At 39.5% G+C, this 21,731-nt stretch overlaps 1 protein-coding gene and 1 non-coding gene across 4 annotated transcripts in view; one reads left to right on the forward strand and one right to left on the reverse strand.

Annotated features, from left to right (window-relative positions):
* Nucleotides 1-21,731, reverse strand: part of LOC139698826 (uncharacterized) — a 260,429-nt gene that overhangs the window by 215,503 nt on the left and 23,195 nt on the right. The window contains exon 1 of one of the 3 annotated variants that reach the window (XM_071597760.1): nucleotides 16,346-16,943. The exons of the other annotated variants lie outside the window; for them this stretch is intronic. Within the exon in view, the coding sequence (XP_071453861.1) occupies nucleotides 16,346-16,540 (195 nt within the window). The 5' untranslated portion in view covers nucleotides 16,541-16,943. Of the gene's footprint in view, nucleotides 1-16,345; nucleotides 16,944-21,731 lie in introns of those variants that run through there. 3 annotated transcript variants of the gene reach the window in all.
* Nucleotides 65-136, forward strand: TRNAQ-UUG (transfer RNA glutamine (anticodon UUG)). The gene has a single exon. It is a non-coding gene; the product is annotated as a tRNA-Gln (tRNA).

A 21,731-nucleotide genomic window follows, 5' to 3' on the forward strand; every position in this document is an offset into this window, starting at 1 on the left:
CATTACCATAGGGATAAAACATTAAGTCAGTTATAGTTGAAAGGCTGACGCCTTACACTACATCGGTCCCATGGTGTAATGGTTAGCACTCTGGACTTTGAATCCAGCGATCCGAGTTCAAATCTCGGTGGGACCTAGTTTTTTTACGAGTTGGATTTTTCTTTCTAGCATAAATAAATGTATGCTAGTCTCCTTGAAATCATTTCCCCATCCTCAAAATGCAATATTAAAGCAAAATATGGTTATTATACATTCCAAACTTCAATTGGTAGCTTGTTCCGAATTAAGAGGCTACTTGATTATGATTTGATTCGAATTTGCAACAAAACAATTGTAAAAACGACCTCTTCTCTGGAAAATGAATTAGCTTTTCACATAATTCTTCGGGAACGTGGAAATAATGCCGAGAAGATACGCTTTCCCCGGGAATTTCGTAACCTCGCCTGGAGCACGCGGGAATAATGAGAGATAAAAAATAACGCGGGCTTTGTTTACCAACAAACGAAATCTTGGTCATATTGACTTTTGCGACCATAGCCAACAGGAAATTTTTTTTCAAAATCATATCAGAGTAGGCATTCACTATCCGAAAACGTAAATACGCCATATAGGTTATATCTATTTCGGATGGAACTGAAGGCGAATTACTAACATTTGCCACATGCCAAGATTAGCGACAGACACTCCCAGCCATGCCCAAGAGCAACACAGGAGGGTCAGCAGTGGCAGACAAAACGTCTAATAGGAGCCAAGCGAAGGTAATTTACGCAGCGTCTACACCGCAACTATAGGCGGCCGCAACGTTACCTGAAACCGATGGGACAATGATTAAATTAGCACTCACGTTAAGAACACTATTGAGGAATACAAAGGAAAATCACTTGTCTTCCTGCGAAATATATGACGAAATAATGAACCCTGGTAACTTTAAGGCAGCCCATTGGGACTTGCGTCGAGGCAGGCAACCAGGTCAAGGCCTTACCCAGCAAAGGTTACGTGCATAAGGCAAAATGACTGGAAAGAATGCGGACATAATTACGACACGGATGTTTAATCTCATATTAATATTTAGCGCAGTAGTAAATTTATCAAAATTTAAACAAAGTGTAAAAGATGATAAAATATTTTAGGTTGTGTGAAGTGAGATGGAAAATATACGACGGGTCACAGGAACAAATTTTAACGCAGTAATTAATAGCGAAGAAGGATAGAGACAAAGGGCTCAATACCTGAGGAGGGAATGGAGAGTAAAGGTAGAACATATAAGGAAGGTGAACGATAAAATATTATTGACCAGGATAAAAGAGAATCCATCCCACGAAGTAAACTAGGAATGAAAAGACAACCTAAGTCGAGAGAAAATTATGGTCAGAGAAACAGTGAAACGGGCAATGCAATGACATCACGGAGAAATTTCCGAGAAGGGAGAAAACGGGCGAGTAAAAAGGTGAAATGTATCAGAAAGGAAAAAATATACCAATTATAAGGGAAAGAGAGGATATGTGATAATTGAACGATAAGATAATCAGGGAAGAGTCAGAAATTGTGGAAAAAAACTAGATGACAAAGATGCAAGCCAGTGCGATAAGATCGAGGAAAAGAGTAAGGCACTAATGAGGATAGCTTGGGTGTTGGAACCCAAGAAATGAGATAAAAAGAAAAATGATATGAGATCAAAAATGGCAGTTGGAATAGCGGCGCCACAGAGCGACTCAAATGGCTTGGCTTGAGGAAAAAACGTACGCCGAGATGAAGAGAGTTTTTGGATGATGTGCTTGATTTTAATTGGGAAAAAGAGTCATTCGGACTAATCGTAGCATTTATGAGAAATGCTCTTGACCCGAAGTCTTCTTCAAATCAATTTTTATCCAAATAATGAAAGAGCAGAAAAATGCGAGGAATACAAAACGATAATATTCATCCGCACGCGACAAAGGTATTAACAAAGGCTGCACGAACATTAACAAGAGATAGCATAGCAGAAGGAAGGACTGCACATATTTCATCCATAAATCGAAAACAAGTCTCTTTTCGCGATGGATTTTAAAATGCATCACCAGCCCCGTCGCACTGAGTTATCAGTTATTATGAAAATGATGAGAGGTCGATAGTGGAATCGATAGATTTATTTATTTATGTTTCCTGCAAGCCACCGCTAGAGTGTACGGAAGGGGGTGAATTCACACCAGGATGATTTGCGATGTCACTTCACCAATTAGAGATAAGGGCGTAACTATAAACGACGAATCTCGTCAAAACATTATGCCTAGTGCCTTGTCATTATTTTATTAAACCCTTATTTGATTGCTCTTCATACTATTAGGTTCTCTCGCATATGTAGAGAATTATTATACACTCAGATACCGCAGCACACGTAGCTATTGCAAATATTATTTACAATTCTTGCATTATTAAAAATACTTAAAGGTGATTAATATTTAAGCAACGAAATGTTTATGGTGCATGCCTGGTCTGGAATTACTCCTGCCACACACCCTAGCGATGGCTTTCAGGGTACTATGTACTCGTAGATGTCCTTGGGAAAAGTTACCAAGGAGGGAAGGATTGATACCAAAACAAATGAGTACATTAATTGGAGAATTATAGAAGGTAACCAGGATATCTTTGCTTTACTCGTTTATTCCAAATTGTTCAGTACATTGTAGTGGGGAAAGTTAAGCCTTGCAAATTAATTGACTGGGGAGTCTCATTCGAAACACCAAGGAGAATCAGTCACCACAAGTAAAGATAGCAATCGAGTGCTGGTGTCATTATTCTAGGATGGCATTTAACTCGCACACCAGTGATATTGTGAGAACGGCTGGGAATAGGAATGGAAATAGTTGAGAAGCATGATGATTAAGTTCCTTGGGATTGCGAATGACAAGCCTTGACATAATGAGCGAACGGCATTATCGTTGACCCAAATTACTGAATGAGTATAAAAGGATGAAGAAAACCCAAAGTAAAAAGAAAGATATGTTCTCAAGGATGAGAATAGCTAAGTAAGTTAAAGCAGATGGGCAAAAAATAGAGCATGTTGACATTTTTACCTGTTAAGGCTGCATTTTGGATGATAACTGGTAAAGCGGCAGAGGCATTAAAACCATTGCGTTTTTAAAAGAAGAAGCCTTTGTAAGAAAGAGATGATAACAAGGAAATCATATAAAGATGTAAAGGAAAATTAATAACCTATGTGTTACCGAGTGGGGTAGTTACGAAACATGTCTCGGGAGAGAGGGACCTAAATTAAAGACTTCAGAGATGCGGAATGTAGAAGGATAGATGAAACGAGCTAAGCAGAAAGTAGAACGATATGGGATTTTCCTCGAACGATAGGGGATCATGATAACATTGTTCGACCGCAGTGGGTCATGTTTGGGTAAAATTATACTCGTGTGTATTCACCCCCTGCCACTCACCCTGACGGTGGCTTGCAGGTTATATATAAATAAATAAAATAAATAGAACAGAGGAAAAACTTTTAAATATAGCTGGAGAAGAGATTGTGGGATGAAGGGATATTGGCATGAGTGTATACGCCGCCGTGGGTATAGTTTTGCAAGTAAGTGTTGATATTGCATTTGGTTTTTTACTCTTTTACGGGTGGTGACCTAACACCCCCCGATGGCCACACGCCCTTGCGGCGGCTTGCGGGGCATGATGTAGATGAAGAGATGAAGTAGATTGGGGAAATTAGCGGAAGGCCGAAGAGAAGGAGCGAAGGTGATATTTAGGGCCAGTGGCAGGTTGAATATAAAGATGGCTGTTACTACTAAGCGGAAATGGGAGGAAGGAGTTCTTTCAGAACTACCTGAAGGAAAGCTTCAAGCATGAGGAAGTTAATGCGGTAATGTTGAGTGTAAAATGGCGACCAAGCCGTCAAGCACTGCTTTACAAAACAAGGCGGTCTACAATTTTAAATGATATCATGATAAACCATTTAGCATGACTGCATTATTATATGAACTAAGCTGGACATCATTCACAGAACTAAGGCAATGCCGAAGAGTAACTCTTTTAGATAAATTGGAAGAAATGCTCTTTAGTGAGGGTGCTAAAGCGGTATTTTTAACCTAGCCGCCTACAGTAGAAGTTATCATCAACATAAGACTACAAAGATAAACTTTAAAACCGACTTTTTAAATGCCATTTTCCCACGAACTATAACAGACCCGAACAATTGCCACTGAGGAAATATACATTAAAACTTGATAACCTAGTATGTAAACAATACACTAATTTCCATTATAATTAACTAGTTGTTCATAACCTTAACTAGTTGTTCATCTCCCATGAGTAGAACTTACAACTCTGATGTGTAGGTAAAAGCTATCAATAAGATTATATCTATAGTTTGAATTAACATTTTATCCGTTTTTCCATTGCATTTTAATAATATATAATATCTGTGGCGTGTGCCAAGCGTAGAATGCCACACATTATCGGGGGTTTGCAGAGCATCATGTACTAGATATGTATGCGTGTATTCAGGGTGTAGAATATACAATGAAAATGTAAAATGACCGCCCAATACCAATCTACGAGTACCAATGTCGAAACTACTATCACAAAAATCATCAATTAAAACTCGGATAGCTCGTGAAATCCGTTGCAAATAATGGATATTTTCCATGTCGACCGTCCACACGTGTACAATATCATTGGCAGCACAAGGCGTCAGATTTCTAATATCCATCGATTATGAACGATTGGCCGCGTGTCCAAATACCAACTACAACTCTTGCAAAAATGTTTAATACTTCGCCCTTAAGATTTCTACATGACGTTTTGTATTCCCAGAAATACGCCGATTCTAAAGTAATTAATTGTGAAACTCCAGAGGGACATTTTTATAAATATGCCTTAAAATAATTAGATAATGAACCTGCCGAATTCATCGCTGGCTTGAAAGTTTTTTTACTAAAACAATCGCCCAACTTTCACCTGAGGCGTGCCTTTCCACGCTCATCAGTTCGAACAAGTGTTCCAAAGGATTGTTCTGGAAATCATGGGTAAGGAGAAAAGACATCAAGAGTAACAAGGTATTCGGCAGAGGGTGACAAAGACGAGTGCCCATCGTTACCGATGAAACTATCGTACCACGAATATAGAGCAAACTCGAGCGTTGAACTATGATCAATCGCAATCAACTAAAAAACATTTCCAAATCAAAGATTTTCCAGCGTCTACATTCTTCTAAACACCTTCTCATATAATTAACCTCTTTTTTTCTATTGCATATTCTTAATACTGACAGCCTTGAGGCCAAAACTGTCCAGTTAAAGTGGCAATCAAAATATTCTTTTCGACGTCGGCAGGGCAATACAATTTTAACAACTTGCGTTAACATTTTCAGAAACAAAAAGAATTTTAAAGACATTGTTTAAAAAATCCTGTTTCCCGACTTAATAACTGCAAGTTAATACGATGACACGTAACAGAATAACAAGGACGTAAAAATGAGATTATAGGCGTCGAAAATCGGCATTTTTTTCAAACCAAGCATATTCTGGCAGGAGAAAAAAGGTTCGCAAAATTAAACGTAGAAATCAACATCCAGCGGAGTGCATATAACAGCATTAAATTCGGTGGACACATTTCGGCGATATAAAATCCGAAGTATGCATGGAGCGAACGGTAACTACGGCCGTATTAAGGGAAGAGTCAACCCCAGTCGTACTCTCGTAAATGGGCAAAGGATGGGCGAAGGAAACTAGAGAGGATATATAAAGTAAATCATTAAATAAATAACTCAAATAAAATAAAATGAAATGAATAAGGGGGGTTCCAAACAGAAAACGGTTAAAACCAAAATATGATAACAAAAACAAACGCTCTGGCTAAGGTGTACTAGATAGCATTGACCCTCGCCCTTGTCAAACACTCGCACCAGTCAGGGGCTTACGAGAGAATTATCTCTGAGCCAGCGGCCCGCCGATCACACGTAATAAAATAAAATAAATGCAAATTAATCACGTACTCTCTTGCTTGAATATACTACACAGCATTGTGTAACTGCGTAGTACACAGCACAGCATTACATCCGAAACTCGAGAGACTCGACCTATTTTCCAGACAATAATGTATTGGGCATGTGCAGATGCCCATTGCTACTTCAACCGACGGTAGGTTAAGCACTCAACGCAACCTTAACGACCTTCAAATCATTGAGCAGTGAATGAGATCTTCCTAAAGTATGCACTTGCTATAACATGCCCAAATCTACAGATAAAAATTGAAATTTTGAAGATATTTCCCATCAAGAGTGCCAAAAACACATCGAAAAGGTATGAATGATTGGTCATTATCGGAGCAAGAAGTAACGGGATGTGCAATGCATTTGAATGAATACTCGCATACTGACTATAATCGAGCTCTAGATCGAAACACATCGGATGTTCGAAACTAATGCCTTCGTTAAATGAGTGGATCTATTTGTGAAAACGTATTTCGGTTTATTTTTATTACCCCTTCTCCATAACTGATACTCTCAAAACCTGTACTGCGTGTATTAACCACCGGATACGATTCCATTCTCATATGAAGCTACTCACATTTTGAAAATATTCATAAAACTAAATAAATGAACAAAATGTGGAGAATCAAGAAAATTTGAGCAAGTACGAGTTATATTGTCATCTGTGCTGATTTTAGAAAAACAAGAAAATATACCACCAAGCTAGAAAACCAAAACGATATGAAAGCAAGCCACAAAAATGTGGAATCTTACTCTTTGGTCATGTGGAGAGAATGGATGAATTGATGGAGAGATTCAACTAACAGCCAAACCAGAGTAAATTATTTGCAAGAAAATTTAGTACAGACCGAAAAAGCCAAGGAATAAATCAAAGAGACTCTGGGGACAAGACAATATTAGAAGCCTCAGGACAGAAGAGCATGTTTGCAATGCAACTAACGTGACCTGAGCGAAGGGCAAGGGCTGAGGAAATTAGTAAAAGGGCGTAGTTTGTGAAAATCTCCTGAAATAACGAAAATTGATTTTTTGGCTTAAACTACCCTGAATGGGAACGGCTTGAAGTGTAAGCACATAGGTACTAATTTAGTTTTATTCTTTATAAATTAAGAGTAGAAGGTAATAATTGAATACAAGTCATAAATAATCTCGCAATAATGACAACTCCGCAAAGTCGGTACGCCTACCATCAATCATATTCCCTGCCGCAAGTAACTTATAAACAAGAGCATGCAGCTTTGAACTCTAGGGGTTCGGGGTCATCCCAAGAGAACACTAATGGATGGTAGCCAGTTGGAATCCAAGTGGTGTGCTTCTTCGGATACCAAAACCTCGTAGGAAATTCGCATGTAGTAAAGGCCACCCGGGCGTGAATATCACGCGGGGTTCAGTACGAGATGAGTTTCACGGACAATCTTCGTAAACAATACATATTTATTACAGTGGTGGAGGTGAGTTTCACTTTGTTTTGAATATATCTCGAGGAATCGTGTTTCCTATTAAGGAGTTTTTTTTGTTCAAAGCAGCTGAGCTCTTGCATAAAAACACCGTAACCTTACTAAACAGGTACGCGCCAGGCGGTAAATCATTTGCCCTGCGCCCTATCAGTAAAAGTCCCGGAAATATAGCTTTCGTGACTCGAGACTGGCCACCCGTTGAGCGATCATAGCACGGCTTAGAAGCTCCTGCCGTCCATTCGTCACCATAGCATACAATCCTCGCCCACTGCAGTGAATCTTCTGGTTAGCAGCTAATACACCGTAATCTTGAATTCGGTATCAGGAACGGGCCCTAAGGACGGATAGACGGGTAAAAGCCTAAGGGGGGGAAGCGGTTTAGATGGTTTTGTAACTATCATGCCATGTAGCCCAACTCTGACGTTATCATACCGACTAATTCTAATTGTTTTTTTAACCATTGCTATCAGTCCGTCTCCCTTGTACTGATTTTTATTTGAAACTTAAATGCTGTCGTTTGACAAAATTGATTCAATATTTTGAACTTAAATAACTTCTAGAATAAGAATTGTATCAGGCAAAGAACCTTTACTAAGGAAGAAATTTGACGAAAGAAACGCTGAGTAACGAGAGAAGATTGGTGAAAACTTACATCAAGGAGCGAGGTTTTGTACGACGCGGAAACCTGGACAATGAAGCAAGATCATAGGCGTAGTTGGAGGCTTTTGAGATGGGGTGTGAAGAAGAGAGGGAAAAAGTAAAATGCATGGAAAGGGAATCGAACGAAGAAGTATTAGGTATGGTGGGCGAGGAGAGAGAATTGTTGAAGAGATCCCAAGGAGGCAGGAAAGGTGGACGCAGAGAATTTTGATAGGCGATGCAATGTTGAATACTGTGATAGAGGGGAGAAGGAGTGACGGTGCCCGGCATCGAAACGTCGGCCAGAAAGGAGACTCTCACCCGGTGGGAGACCCGAGAGGAATTTCTGCACTCAATACGCTGGGAAAGCACCAGATCTTACTTCATGAAGAAGAGAAGTACGGACAGAAATCCTGTTAGATGGAAGATTATTCACGCATTTCATTGGTCTATTACTTCGATGAACGGTATATTGATTTTAATTGACAATAAATTCAGACTCATACGTATGGCCGACCACAAATATTGGGACAGCTTAGCGTTCCGCTACTAACCCCCGAGCTGGGCGCAAATCCAGGAGAACCCCCACCCAAATCCAAAATGCAAATATTTCTGGGTATTATCGCATTATCCTGGGAAAGCACAGAAGGATCAAGGAATAGAAATAGTGTCCCTTAACCTTTAACCATGTACACATATTAATTGCATTACAAGTATACAATACATTGAATGCATTAGTCAAAGGAGTGTATGATATATACAGCAGTGTGATAAATGCGCTGAAAGATTTGGGGTGGAATTCCCTCGAAAATCGAAGATTTAATTTTTAGACGGAATCAAATCAGGTGAATTTGAGACCGATCAGCTTTCCGAAGACGTTCATCACATTTAAAAAATCCCAAATTACTTTGGAAGACATGACCATTAATTCAAGATTACAGAGATCGAGGCTAGAACGGATAGGTTTGAGATGTCGTTTTTCCCGAAAAAAATTATAGACAGAACAAGTGCTACTCACATCAAATAGGGATTAAATAGAATCAGCATAACATATATTAAATTTTGTAGGTATATATGTATTTTAGGGCACGAATATGCATGTTTGCATCTGTCTGTCATTCGATGTATGCCCATGTGTATGTACATATATTTAAAGTAGTCAAGGATAAATTTAACAATAAACATATCACTAATGCTGTATGATTTTTCTAGAAATTGTGGTGGTACAATGAGCATCTTTCTTAAGTCAGGTAAGTGTTTCCTAGTTCATTGCATGTCGAAATTTCTTTCCGTAGTGAAGCTCGTGCATGGAGCGTGATTTTGTCTATTCGTGTGCTGTGCATACCGGGTGTGGATACACCCCCTGCCAAACACCTTCCCGGTGGTTTGTAGGGTATTATTTAGATATAGGTATTTCATATTTCTACGGATCTGGCTTACTGGGTAGCGCGGAAATGTGAGCAGATTGGAATTATTTATTCAAACTGTCGTGGAACAACTTTAAAATCTTTACCTACACGAACTTGACTATGAAAGTATCACTGAACGGATAAGTTTCACCTGCATCTACTCAATACCTCGCAAGCCGCCGCAAAGGCGTGTGGCGGGGGGTGTTGGGACACCATCCGTAATTAAGAAAGAAAAAAAACCGTATGCAAAAGCCATAAATATATACCATACACAAACAAAACATGGTATACATTCATGCAAGAACACTCACACCCCACACACATGGAAACACTCAACTATCTTTCTACCATTCTTCAATATTTAGATTTATTAAAATTCTATATTATGAGAGTGGCCCACGTCATCGAATTCCCTGGTCTCTCTCCTGAACATGCTTTCCCTTTCGTCAGCAGCGCCGAGGGCCGTATGGCGAGCTCTTTCCTTGATGCCCCTGCTTCACTAACAAGCTAGATACTAATCCTCCACCCGTGATTATAATCTTCGCTACCTCGTGCCTTGCGTGAGTCCTGGAATCTTGGGTATTTTTGTCCCATGGATTGGTTGCAGTCGTTAAAAACAGATTACTCATTTCTTTGTGGCACTCCATAAATCGAATTTCCGGGATGCGAAAGCTACTCCTGTCCCAGAACGTTAATACCAAAGGTCACGAGTTAGATATCGGATTGGGACATGTTTTAGTTTTCTTTCCACGGTAAAAACAAGCTTCCAATGGCAATGAAAGATAAAATTTGGCGTCAACGGACTGAAAGCAAAACATACGCAATAATATTCAAAACTATTCTACTCAACGTCGACCATCGACATTTCTATGGTGACTTGTAAACTTTAAAACGGATTATCTCTCTTTCTATCAACAATTAAATTCGGGAATAACGCATGAAACGAATGAATTAATGAATTTTTTTTGTGTGAAAAAATTTTTGAGTTTATTTATTCAGTGAACCTTCAAACACCTTCTGTAGACCACTGAATTGAATATTTTATTAAGTTCCACTGCTATTTAGCACTAAAATTCTATTTAATATTATAGAAATTTCATATAAACTATATTTATCGCACCAAAAATACTGCAGAGAGGTCAAAAATACGTTCTCGTATTGTTAAGCGAGAAAAGATTGAACGGCAGAAAATTCATTTAGGCAATTATTTTTAACCAATGCGATAAAAATGGGCACTGGAGCACAAAGCCACGTAAAAAATCAGCATCCATTTACAATTCACAATCACAATAGCAGAAAGCAATGGACAAATCCATTTCATTATATCTTAAAATAACAGAACCTAATTTTTTTCTGAATTGCATGTTAAAGCCACATACTGCCCTTACTGGCCCGTGACCAAACACACCGCCGGGTAATACGACACGGCGACGTTTTAAACGATGAAATATGAATGTTGATGAGATGAAGAATGAATGTAACTTCACCACACAAAACAATGCACATGAAAATCAACGAATCGAAAATTCATAAACTAACTCTATTATTCGTAATCTTTGCATAGAGAAAAAAACGAAAAAGATGTTTGATTGGCTTGTTACGCATTAACATACAGGTACGTGCATTGTTAGTGGCTAATCGAATGCTGCAAGCCTAATCTTTGAAACACTGACAAACAAGAGTAATTACATTATTCAAAATAACCGCTTGTTAAATGACATGTTGTCATATTTGTAGGTGCATGTGTATATTAGTTGGTAGTTTGAGTGTTTGCATGTGTGTGGGGTGTAAGTGTTCCTGCATGAATGTTTGCCATGTTTTTTTGAGGATTTTGCATGCGGTTTTTTCTTCCTTAATTACCGGTGGTGTCCTAGCACCCCCCGCCACACGCTTTTGCGGCGGCTTGCGGGGTATTAAGTAGATGTAGATACATACAAAATCCCATGAATCTAAGAGTAAGTCTACGCCATTCACTTCAAGTCACAGGGGAGTATTATAGAAAACATTAAGACACCAGTCTTGTATCAATGAGGGAAAATGTGAATTGCTCGTTGAGGTAATTGCGGAAGATGTGTTTCGATAGCTGGAGTAATTATATTTTGTTCTGTTGAGACAATAAATTGTGCGCGGGAAGTACGAATATACTGTCTACTCTTTCCATTCCGCAGCCTACTTCTCTAAAGTTAACTGGGCATTGCACTCCGCCAATAAAGTGGATGTACTAGTTGTAGAATACCCCGGAAGCCTCCACAGGGGCGTGTGGTGGGGGGTGCCAAGTCATCACCCGTAAAACCACATGCAAAACCAAATAATGCCACCTCTACACAAATATTGGTTTGGTCATGCACTCGACAAATTTAATCACAAAAAATTAAGTACTTACATGCAGCAATAATCAATAACAGGACACGTATATTCAAATCAGGCCATAAAAATGTTAAAAGATGGGTACATTATAAAAATTGGATAAAATGCTGGATATCGACAAATATATACACTACTTATTATGAATTTAATAAATGGCAGTAAAACTTTGAAATATGTTGGTTAAAATTTTTAACAAAGTGGACCAGTAAGGGTACTTCCTGACAGTATTTATTTTATCCTTTTTTATCCACTTGTCAGTGAAGCTCACATAAATAACATTCCATGGATTCGTTTTAGATTCATGTTTCGGTCATGATGATTCTCTCTACGCAAAAGGTAAACTCATGATAATTTCCCGCAAATGGACATATGTCAGCCGGCCTAACTTCCTTCGTGTTCCGATGGATCCCCGTAATTCGAGATTGTCCAATAATACCAGCTCAAAAACATTATGATGGGATTGAGGGAGGGTTTTAAGGGGTTGGCTCTTCGTTGGCAACCTCACAGGAACGGAAGAAGTTATTTTATCCGCACAAAAACTAATATTAATGGAGTATGCTTCCGTGTACTTTTGATTACATTTACCCCCATCAACCCCTACTCGCCCCAATATCCTCCATTTTCGGCGAAGCGATACACATATAACGTTTCTTCCACTAAAATGTTTACTTAAAAAAAACGAGGATTATAAGCATCAAAATCATATTCTGTTATTGTGGCAAAGAATTAATCCACAGGCCTCCTGCGAACACTTTCGCACTTTCCAATTTCCCAGATATATGAGGAACAATATAAATTAGCATAAAATCTATCGCAAGAGCATTGACGAAAACTGTTCCAAAAATTAATTAAATTTTTCCTACTGCTAGGAATATTAACATCGTGGTGGACGACTACAGCCAATGCTACAGAGAAAATCACTCCAACCGTAAATTGCCAACCGGAGAGGCGGCGAAACAGTTGCCATGGCACAAATACGACACCTCGGAATGCGAATATCTACGTGAACATCTCGCCGTGGAAATTTGAATCATAACAGGGTCAAAAAAATCTCTTGGTTCTTAAATAAGAACAAAAAGTGCCGAGTTTCATACCGTTAGACATGATTCAAGAGGGAGTGAAGGACAGCAATCACGAGAAGGATTATTTTTCGTTTCGTATTTCATATTTCAATACAGTTATCATCATTATTTTCTTTTATGTCCATGTCCACCAGGATTCATCTATATTTATATGTCCATCATAGAATCTTAGGGTTGATAATTGAGCTGCTTTCCCGTTGTCTTCCTCAATGGAGTTTTCAACGAGACACCCAGTAAGGCCAGAAACCCACCGAGCTACCTCACTGTGGAACCATATACGTACTTCACGTGGACTACATCTACATTTACATGCAAACCTTTCGTCTGGTTCCTACCCTTCAAATTAGCTGAAATTGGTGAACTTACAAGAATCAATTATCACTGCTCCCACCAGCACAGCCCAAGGTGTCATCAAATCACGCCAGCCCTTCCATCACGTGCACGTTCAATCAACAATGAAATAACACTTCCAAATATCACAAGAGCGCAAAGCGGCTGTGAACACGCATACGACCAATAATTAGCCTTCAAATTAATACTGGGGAATACCGACTAAATATATATTAATTATAAGTATTTACGTAAAAAATTGACCGCCCAAATAGTATTCAATCCGAAGGTTGGTTTTATAGGTAAGGGTAGATATCACCTTAAATTAAGCTCCAAGACGTGTAAAATTCACACATCCATTTGTGGAACAGCAACCATAAAATAAAACATAGCAGTCCTTCAAAAGCTCCGATTTGCCCTTTTTTTAACTTTATCCCGTTCCATGGTTACGGGTCACCAAGAGATATTCACCGCGTTAACGACTTCTTCGTTTTATTCCATTGCCAGCAATCGATTATCGAGGCAATTTTGCTGCAGACGAACAACTCCCATGCATTCGCTAGCATCTCTGCTGGAAATGATCCACCTGATTGCTATGACCATTTGATATGACGAGGGATACTGCGGTATTTTTTAAAAACGAACAATTGAGTTTTCGCAGGTTTTTACTCCTTCGGCGACATCTTATACATAAAATAGAACGAAAGTAAAACACTTAATGTTCTATTGGTCGAAAAATATCCGGAAAAATAATATGTTATTCACGTTTCAATAAGAAAATGTCAAACTCATTCAAACGAATTACCCATCTCTTTAAGAATTCAACTCATTACGAGCTCTGTTGACCGTGATCCTATTCGCCAAATCAAGAAATCCACCGGGAAAGGCTTCGACACGGGCGAGAAACCGCAACAAGAGCAAGGAACAAACAAGAACGTCTTACGCGATCAATAGCGCTGCTTTAGCAAATTTCCCAATAGTAAAGAAGGATAACCGTACGCGCTGACTAAGCACTGAGCACTTAGAACTTCAAGGTCATTGCGATTCTCCTGATATGTTACATGGCGCCTTTTTGTGTTAGTCGGCCGAGAAGAGAGCATCAACTATTTGAGACGGTGGGACAATTCGGAAGAAAGGTATGCCGCCGTTCAGATAGCAGCCGCGCCTGTGAGAACAAAAAATAAGCGTCGGAGTCACGCACGGCCCCAATTGGGATGGGGTAATGTGTCTGTAGAGGGAATACGAATTGCCTAAAATTCACAATAGAGTCACATACAACGCAATCTTATTCATCAAGGCAGTCTTGGGAAATTTCCACAAAATTAACTTTGCCTATCCATTGGGCAACATTGAAACCAAAATCCTAAATTGAGGTGAGCGACAAGATATGTCAATTGCTAAGGAAATAAAAGCTAATATTTACACCGCAAAAGCCAGGCCATTGGGTCGGTGCATTTGAAAAGAGTGCTGCTCCCGAAAATTCAACATAAATAACGAATAATTAGAACTGCCAGTAAATTTGCGCACTTCTTCGGAAGAACGCATAAATATTTGACAAAAGTAACTTTAACTATGATTGAGTCAATGAATTTTATTCAATTTTTTAATAACCTTTCATTGAATTGACACCAGTCTCCTTTCAATTGCTGACACGGAATATTTGTCATGTACATAGTTCCAGATTTCATGACTAGATATTTTGCTATTATGCTGACGTAATGAACGATACCATGAGTAGTTGCAAGCAGCCATTCGAAAACCTTATAACGAGATTGAAACTTAAGAAAAGAATATCAATTTGTATCACGTATGGCGAGCTATTCCGTTTAAAGCACATGCACGTCCGTATCCAAAGGCAGTATTTCGTAATACAACTTAGGCCTCCGCCGTTATGGCGATAGGAAATATATTTAATAACGAAGCCTATCTTATCGGTTTCCATTTCGGCAATCTACAGCGCCATCACTAAACAAATATTAAATAAACGGGAACGGAGGTATTAATGCAATACATAGACAAGGTGGATTGAACGAACTATACGATATAAAGCAAGTGAACCTAGCTCAGCCGTGCAGGGCTATCGCAAGCTAAAGAAAGATTTTGCCAAAATCAAGTTGATAAAATGAGAACATTTGGGTAGGGTATGGAGGAACTGAAGCACGAAGATCGACAAAAACAATGCCCATTCACCGAATAAAACATTTATTTTCGGCCTAAGTTCTAAATTATTTCATTATAACATGACACATGGAATTATGCAATACTTGGTTTACTAAAAACTTGACTATAACAAGCAAGATTTATCCTGAGAATAGTTCCATGTTTTGGCTGCAAAGTATTAGACTTCTAAGTCTAATAATTAACAAAAAAAAGAGTCACTAATTTGGATCCGGTGCTTTCCCGGTGAATAAGTTTTCTCGGAACAATAGAATGAGCTAATAGTATCACTTTTACACTAGATATTTACGTAATAACAACCACCGGTTTCGATGTACTACATCATCTACGGGTACCTGAAGATGATTTAGTGCATCGAAACCGGCGTGGTCATCTAATAAATATCTCGTGGAAAAGAGCTAATACGTATTTGCTAAATATTGTGTTCGAATTCCGCCACATCACGCCTGAAAATACGCCAAGTTTACTCGGATTTCCGCCGGGTAAATTTTTCATTGCTTCCAACACTTCAAGGTCCGACTCCCACCTCGTCAATCAGGGTCCCTGAAGCGCTGGAAACAATGAAAAATGTAATCGGGCGGGAAACCCGAGAAAAATTCAATTTAGTCGCTAAAATGTTATGCCAGCGATCCATTCGGAGTTTCAACTAATCCTTATATACACACACATATGAACAAGTTCTTCGTTCCCGTCAACTATCCATAATCATTTAATGGCCACTCGAATCAAAACAAATTACACATTTTACTAAGAGGTTTGAATTCAGCTGAGATACTTCAGCAAAAATTCATTTTAAAACCTTAGGTCATCACTGCCTATGGGACCTCCAACTAAATAAATCAATTAAATATCTATAGTATAACTAAATGAATAAATAAGTTAAATCTCTAACGCAGGATGACTTACTCGTCCTTTGGAGGTGGCCGGCCAACACATCAACCTAAAATGCATCTTCTTTCTCCGCGCGCGAGACGAATGGCAATGATCTCCGCGAAGACGGCTGAAGCCTTCGCCAACTTCAGAAGTAATCCAAGAATCGAAGAAACAAACACCCACAGAGTCGAAGAAAGGGCGGAGAGAGAGAGACAGAGACAGATACATACAACACCGCGGACCTCTCCCCTAGCACACAGGGCAGATCCGATCACACGAGAGAACAATCCCTCGATAAATTCACGGGATATCAATCAGCACGATCTTGACAGGTTATTCAGGAAGGAGCCGAAGACTTTGGAAAGGAGCAACCGCCTTACGTCGAAGAACTGAAAAGACCCACTGACTCGCTCACTCCCAAGGGTAGGAATGCTAAAAACACACGCAGAAGAACAAAAAAAAAGGAAGAAATAGTTGCGTAAAGCCCGTGAGAACACCTTTAACGATCCCGGCACTATATCCCGATGGATTTACCGGAATAACAATAAAAAAAAGAGAGGGACTGCGGGCCGCATAGTGGTTGGTTACAGGGACAAAAAATAATGGGTCGCCCTCCTTCGCCGACCGTGGCGCACTTTCCCTCAAGGGAAAAGAAAACTCCCTCTAACGCCCTCTCATACCGAAAGCCCTGCAAATCCATTCATTACGAATTCCAGGCGGGTAGGAAGATAGGAAGGGTGCATGTGGCGACAGGGGCCAGGGGCGGGAGGAGAAAGGGCCGGTGGAGAGGAGGCGTAGAAGCCCCTGAAAGTAGGAGGGGGATTGACGTGCGGAGAAATGCCAACGGGTGTGGGGGGGGGAGAGGGGGAGTGGCTGGGGGGGGGGGGGTGGTTTCGAGGGCGGGGGAGAGGATCACGCGGGACGTTCGCTAGGCGGCGGGAGGGGAAGAGATGGAAAGGAAAAACATAGAAATGCGGAATGATGGGAGCGTTCCCCTTCCCACTGTCGCGTGTGTGGGCGCTCCTTTGCTAAGGGTATGTGGGGTGGCGGTGTGAGGGGAGACTTCTCAACTGACAACCGGTGTTCCTGGGCACGTAGATTTTCGCCCTCACGCATTTATACATCGGTAGGTAGGAGGCATTACGTTAAAGACGCTGCGACGGCTTAAGGTCATTCTGCACCAACGAGTAAAAGCTCACGAATGGAAGAGGGGATTGTATAGAAGGTCAGGAAACCCGAGAATTCCGAGTAAGACGGGAGGGGAAAGGGGAAATAGAGGTACATGGTCCAAAAGAAGTGGGATGGATGCGAGATGGGAGAGAGAGGTATCGGAACTGTATTTAGAGTTGGCATTGTACCTGAGAGAATGTGCGCAAATCAAATAACGGAAAAATGGTACGAAAAGGAATATTGACAGAGATTAACATTTATTTTACTGGTGATGAATATCGACAGAGAGAAAAATTACTTAAACAAAGATGGTTGAAGAGTTGAATGATCTAGTTGAGGTAAATATTTTCGAAAAAAGACAAATCATCTGATTAATTAAATGTCGACCCGAGCCAAAGGCGAATGAACTTTTATGTAAAGTTTACGTAATGAGACAAGGCAAATTGAATTTACATTTCAATCCTAACAATAGACAAAATTCTACCTTCCCTGGGTCAGCTGGACAACGATGGAGAAAAACGCTAAAAAGCTTACGCTTTACCTTACGTGAGGGCTTCGTAATCAGCTAATCTAAGGTTTTGAAAGGCATACTTGCTAGCATTACAGAAGTTCGGAGAGTATAAGGCCGGATGGAACAATTTTTTTCCATTTTAAGATTCCGATCAATATAAATTTCATACTTCCTCGATAATGAAACCCGAGGATTCTTGACTGGATTCATGATATGAATTAATTCTGTGCATTTGTTTTAAAATTAATATGTTAAAATAAAAAGGAGGCTGGAACAAGTCGGTGAGATGATCCAAATCCGAATGCGAACAAGAAACGGGAGGTTTGGAAGTTGGGTTAAAGGCTAATTCCGACGTATTTGCCCACGTAGTTGAAAGAGTGATTGATAACTGCGACCGCAAAGCAGGTAATATGACGCGGAAGGACCGAGATGAAAGAAAACCGATAACAGCCGTCGGCAATGTGACATTCACGAGCCGAAGACGTAAAAGACGAAAAGAATCAAAAATGCTGCATGGGCACATTTAACGTCCGGTTGCGCATGCGATACAAGCAAAATTTCCCTCGTTCAGCTATCTATTCATAGAATATACGACATAATTCTCCTAAGGAAGCCGTACGATTATTTTTAAGCCGAAAGAAGCATGTTGACAGTATTTTCCTATGACCATTGTCCTTCAATAGCATCGTCATACACAACTTTTGATGACATGCGTTAAAATATGAATAATGGAACGTACGAAATGTTTTTTACAGTAATAACTCGGTTGCTTAATTTATTCTACGAATGGAAATTGTTAACAATGTATGAATAATTAGATATTAAAAAAAACTTAACATCAAAGATTGAGGATTTTAGTTGAGTGAATATTCTTATTTTTAAACGAATTAAAATGCATTATTTCATGAAAAAATTTAAAACGCAATTAGACTCGCTTAGTGTGTGAACTCGGTGGCCACACCTGATGCAACGACTGGATAGAAAACCGGCTGAGAGTTTTTTTCAGCCATTTCAGCCATCCATGAGGAACACTATAAATGCATATTATAATAATGACCACTATCGCCAACCTCTTACTATTTAACACAACCGATTATCCTTAAGGGCACTTCACTCATCGGTTGCCCAAAGATTGTCCGGATTCTCCTCAACTGAAGACACGGATTTTGTGCTGTCATTAGATGACGCGAGAATGGGATAATTTGGTAAATGGCCAGATGTTGTAAGGGACCACCAGCTATGAGGATTTCGACACGAGAAAAAAATGGCATGGAGTAGCAGTCTTGAAATTAGGGGATTGTCTCATCAAGTAACGCACTTAGATGAGTTAATCGGATCGCTACACATGAAACACGGCCTGAATATACTATACGCGAATCGACTGGACTAATGGATGGATTGGACGGCCATTTATGTGGGAGAGTACAGAATCCCGTTACCTCCAGCAACCAGAAGCGTCAATTTCTAAGAGCAAGCTTGTTTAAATGAAAGAGATGAAATTTTCCGGGATAAATATAGAAAAATAGAAATGCACAGCGCATGGCAATTTCATAAATAAGAAAGCAACAGATTAAAATATATCGATTCAGAGACTTAAAAAAAAGTAAAAGATGAAAGAAAAAAATCAAATATTTCTAAGGTTTCCTCCCATTGCCCTAAGTCTTCTTGTTTTGCAGTATGCATATGCGTCAGTGTCATTAGATGAATATCGTCAAGACAGCGAGTGGCATGGGGTGTTACGGAATCACATTTGATTATGTAATTATCAATATATGAGAAGTGTTTGCGCCAAGTTTTTTTAGACCACAACAAGGTTTTTCCATCACAATGGCTCGTTTGTTTTGACATGGTTCTCTTTTCACAAAACAACTTCAAGGGAAAAACGAGAATCATATGAAGGCTAATCTATTTCTTTTAATTTAGCCGAGTGGTGCATCATGACGTAACAATGCATGACCTTTGTTGGTGCTACTCGTCTATGCAAATTCCTGTTACGGTCAATTTTTATCCTACCCTGAATTAAAAATCTCTCATTATTCGATCGTTCATTGACCATCAAATGAAATCAACCGTGAAATCAAAGCACAAGGTCTCCTCTACACGTCATTACGATAGGAAAAGAGGCGACGATCAGAAGCTTCGGAGAGTTAATTTTGTCGTCAAAATCAAGTGTAAAAGAACGTGTTACTTTTTTAACTGACTTTTTCACGGGGAATGGACGGTATAAAATCATCTGATAGTCTTAAGTTAAGTCATTCCTGCCCGTCTCCTAGAGACTCCACACACACATCTCTTACATCCTAAATTTTGCAGAAGTCAAAAACTTATCTGCCGGGGAAGACAAAAAGACACGCAAACGGATACAGAGACTGCTTCGTAGTCTCGGGTCTCTGCCCGTGGTGGGGTGGGGGGGGGGGGGTGGTGGATTTGCGATGATGCATTTTCCCTTCTAATTCCAAATCCCGAGGCAACCCAACGCTCTCGTTGCTCGGGAAAGATCTCCGCCTAGTTGCTCCCCTTAAAGTGGGACGTAAAATACTTCTCCCTCAACTAAACTTGGAAAGTGGCGGCAGAAACACAGGTGCATCCGAGGAAAATGATACGCACCGATGACTACGACCCGTGAAGATGAAAACTGCGATAGAATGGCGCGAGAACACTGCAAATTCCATGCCTCACTTCACGGTAATATACAGTAAGCCCACCGCTCTTTTGAGCAGCTCAGGAGAAAACTATGCGGTACCTACGTGCCAGATTATGGGGAAGATATATGAGCCTAAAGAATCATCGCAGTTCAAGTTTCAACGTAGTACTTACTTTAAAGAATGTGAAAATACCTGCGGACCCAAACTACCGAGCAGAAATTTTAGCAGAGAGAGAGAGAGCTGAAGATCAAATTCAATGTTATGATACCTGTAAATGGTGAAGGGATACAATATGCCACATTAATAAAAAAGCTTTGGCATTATACTACAACATATTCAACATTTTTGTTATAACTAATTTGATGGTTCACCTAAAACTTACAACAAGTATGCAAAATGAATGATATATTAATATTTTTATACGAAAAATGCTGAACGGCTAATGATTGGTCAATATGGGCTGCTAGAATTTAGGAATCTTATTTACTTTACCCAAAAGACAACTATTCTCAAATATATACAAGTATACAGAATAAACCTGGATCCTCGATTTTGGATTTTGCGAAACACGTCTTTATATATGAATATAATTCGAAGGCTATATATATATATAGCCTTCCAATTATATTCATCTTAAACATGCATCTAATTACAAATACTGTAATTACTTATGAATAGGCTAGGGTACTCTCTTCCCTCGAGACATGTTAAAGTGTTGTCCACCAAAAATAGGGAGACAATTACAAGACCTTATCAATCAATTTATTTACAAATTAATTTAAACTCACCAAGAATGTGAAATAGTTTTTAGGAATTCGAAGAAAGAGCACCGAACAACGAAAAACACCACGCTTCTCTCTGCCTAATTGTAGGTCAATCAACCACTTTCTCAAGACAGACGAACTATACGACTAATGGTATAGTTGGTAGCGGTATCGAACTTCCATAGAAGATAGAAGTCATACTTATTTCATCATCTCCATTTGTAAATAATCAATTGTGGCAATAGCTAAGCATGGAATGTCTCTCCAGTGCAAATGAAATTGCTATAATTATTCTTTTGACAAGAGATTGAGGAATTAAATCTTTCAAT

Source organism: Hetaerina americana, unplaced genomic scaffold (genome assembly GCF_022747635.1).
Source record: "Hetaerina americana unplaced genomic scaffold, ioHetAmer1.1.p SCAF_9, whole genome shotgun sequence".
Classification (NCBI taxonomy): domain Eukaryota; kingdom Metazoa; phylum Arthropoda; class Insecta; order Odonata; family Calopterygidae; genus Hetaerina; species Hetaerina americana.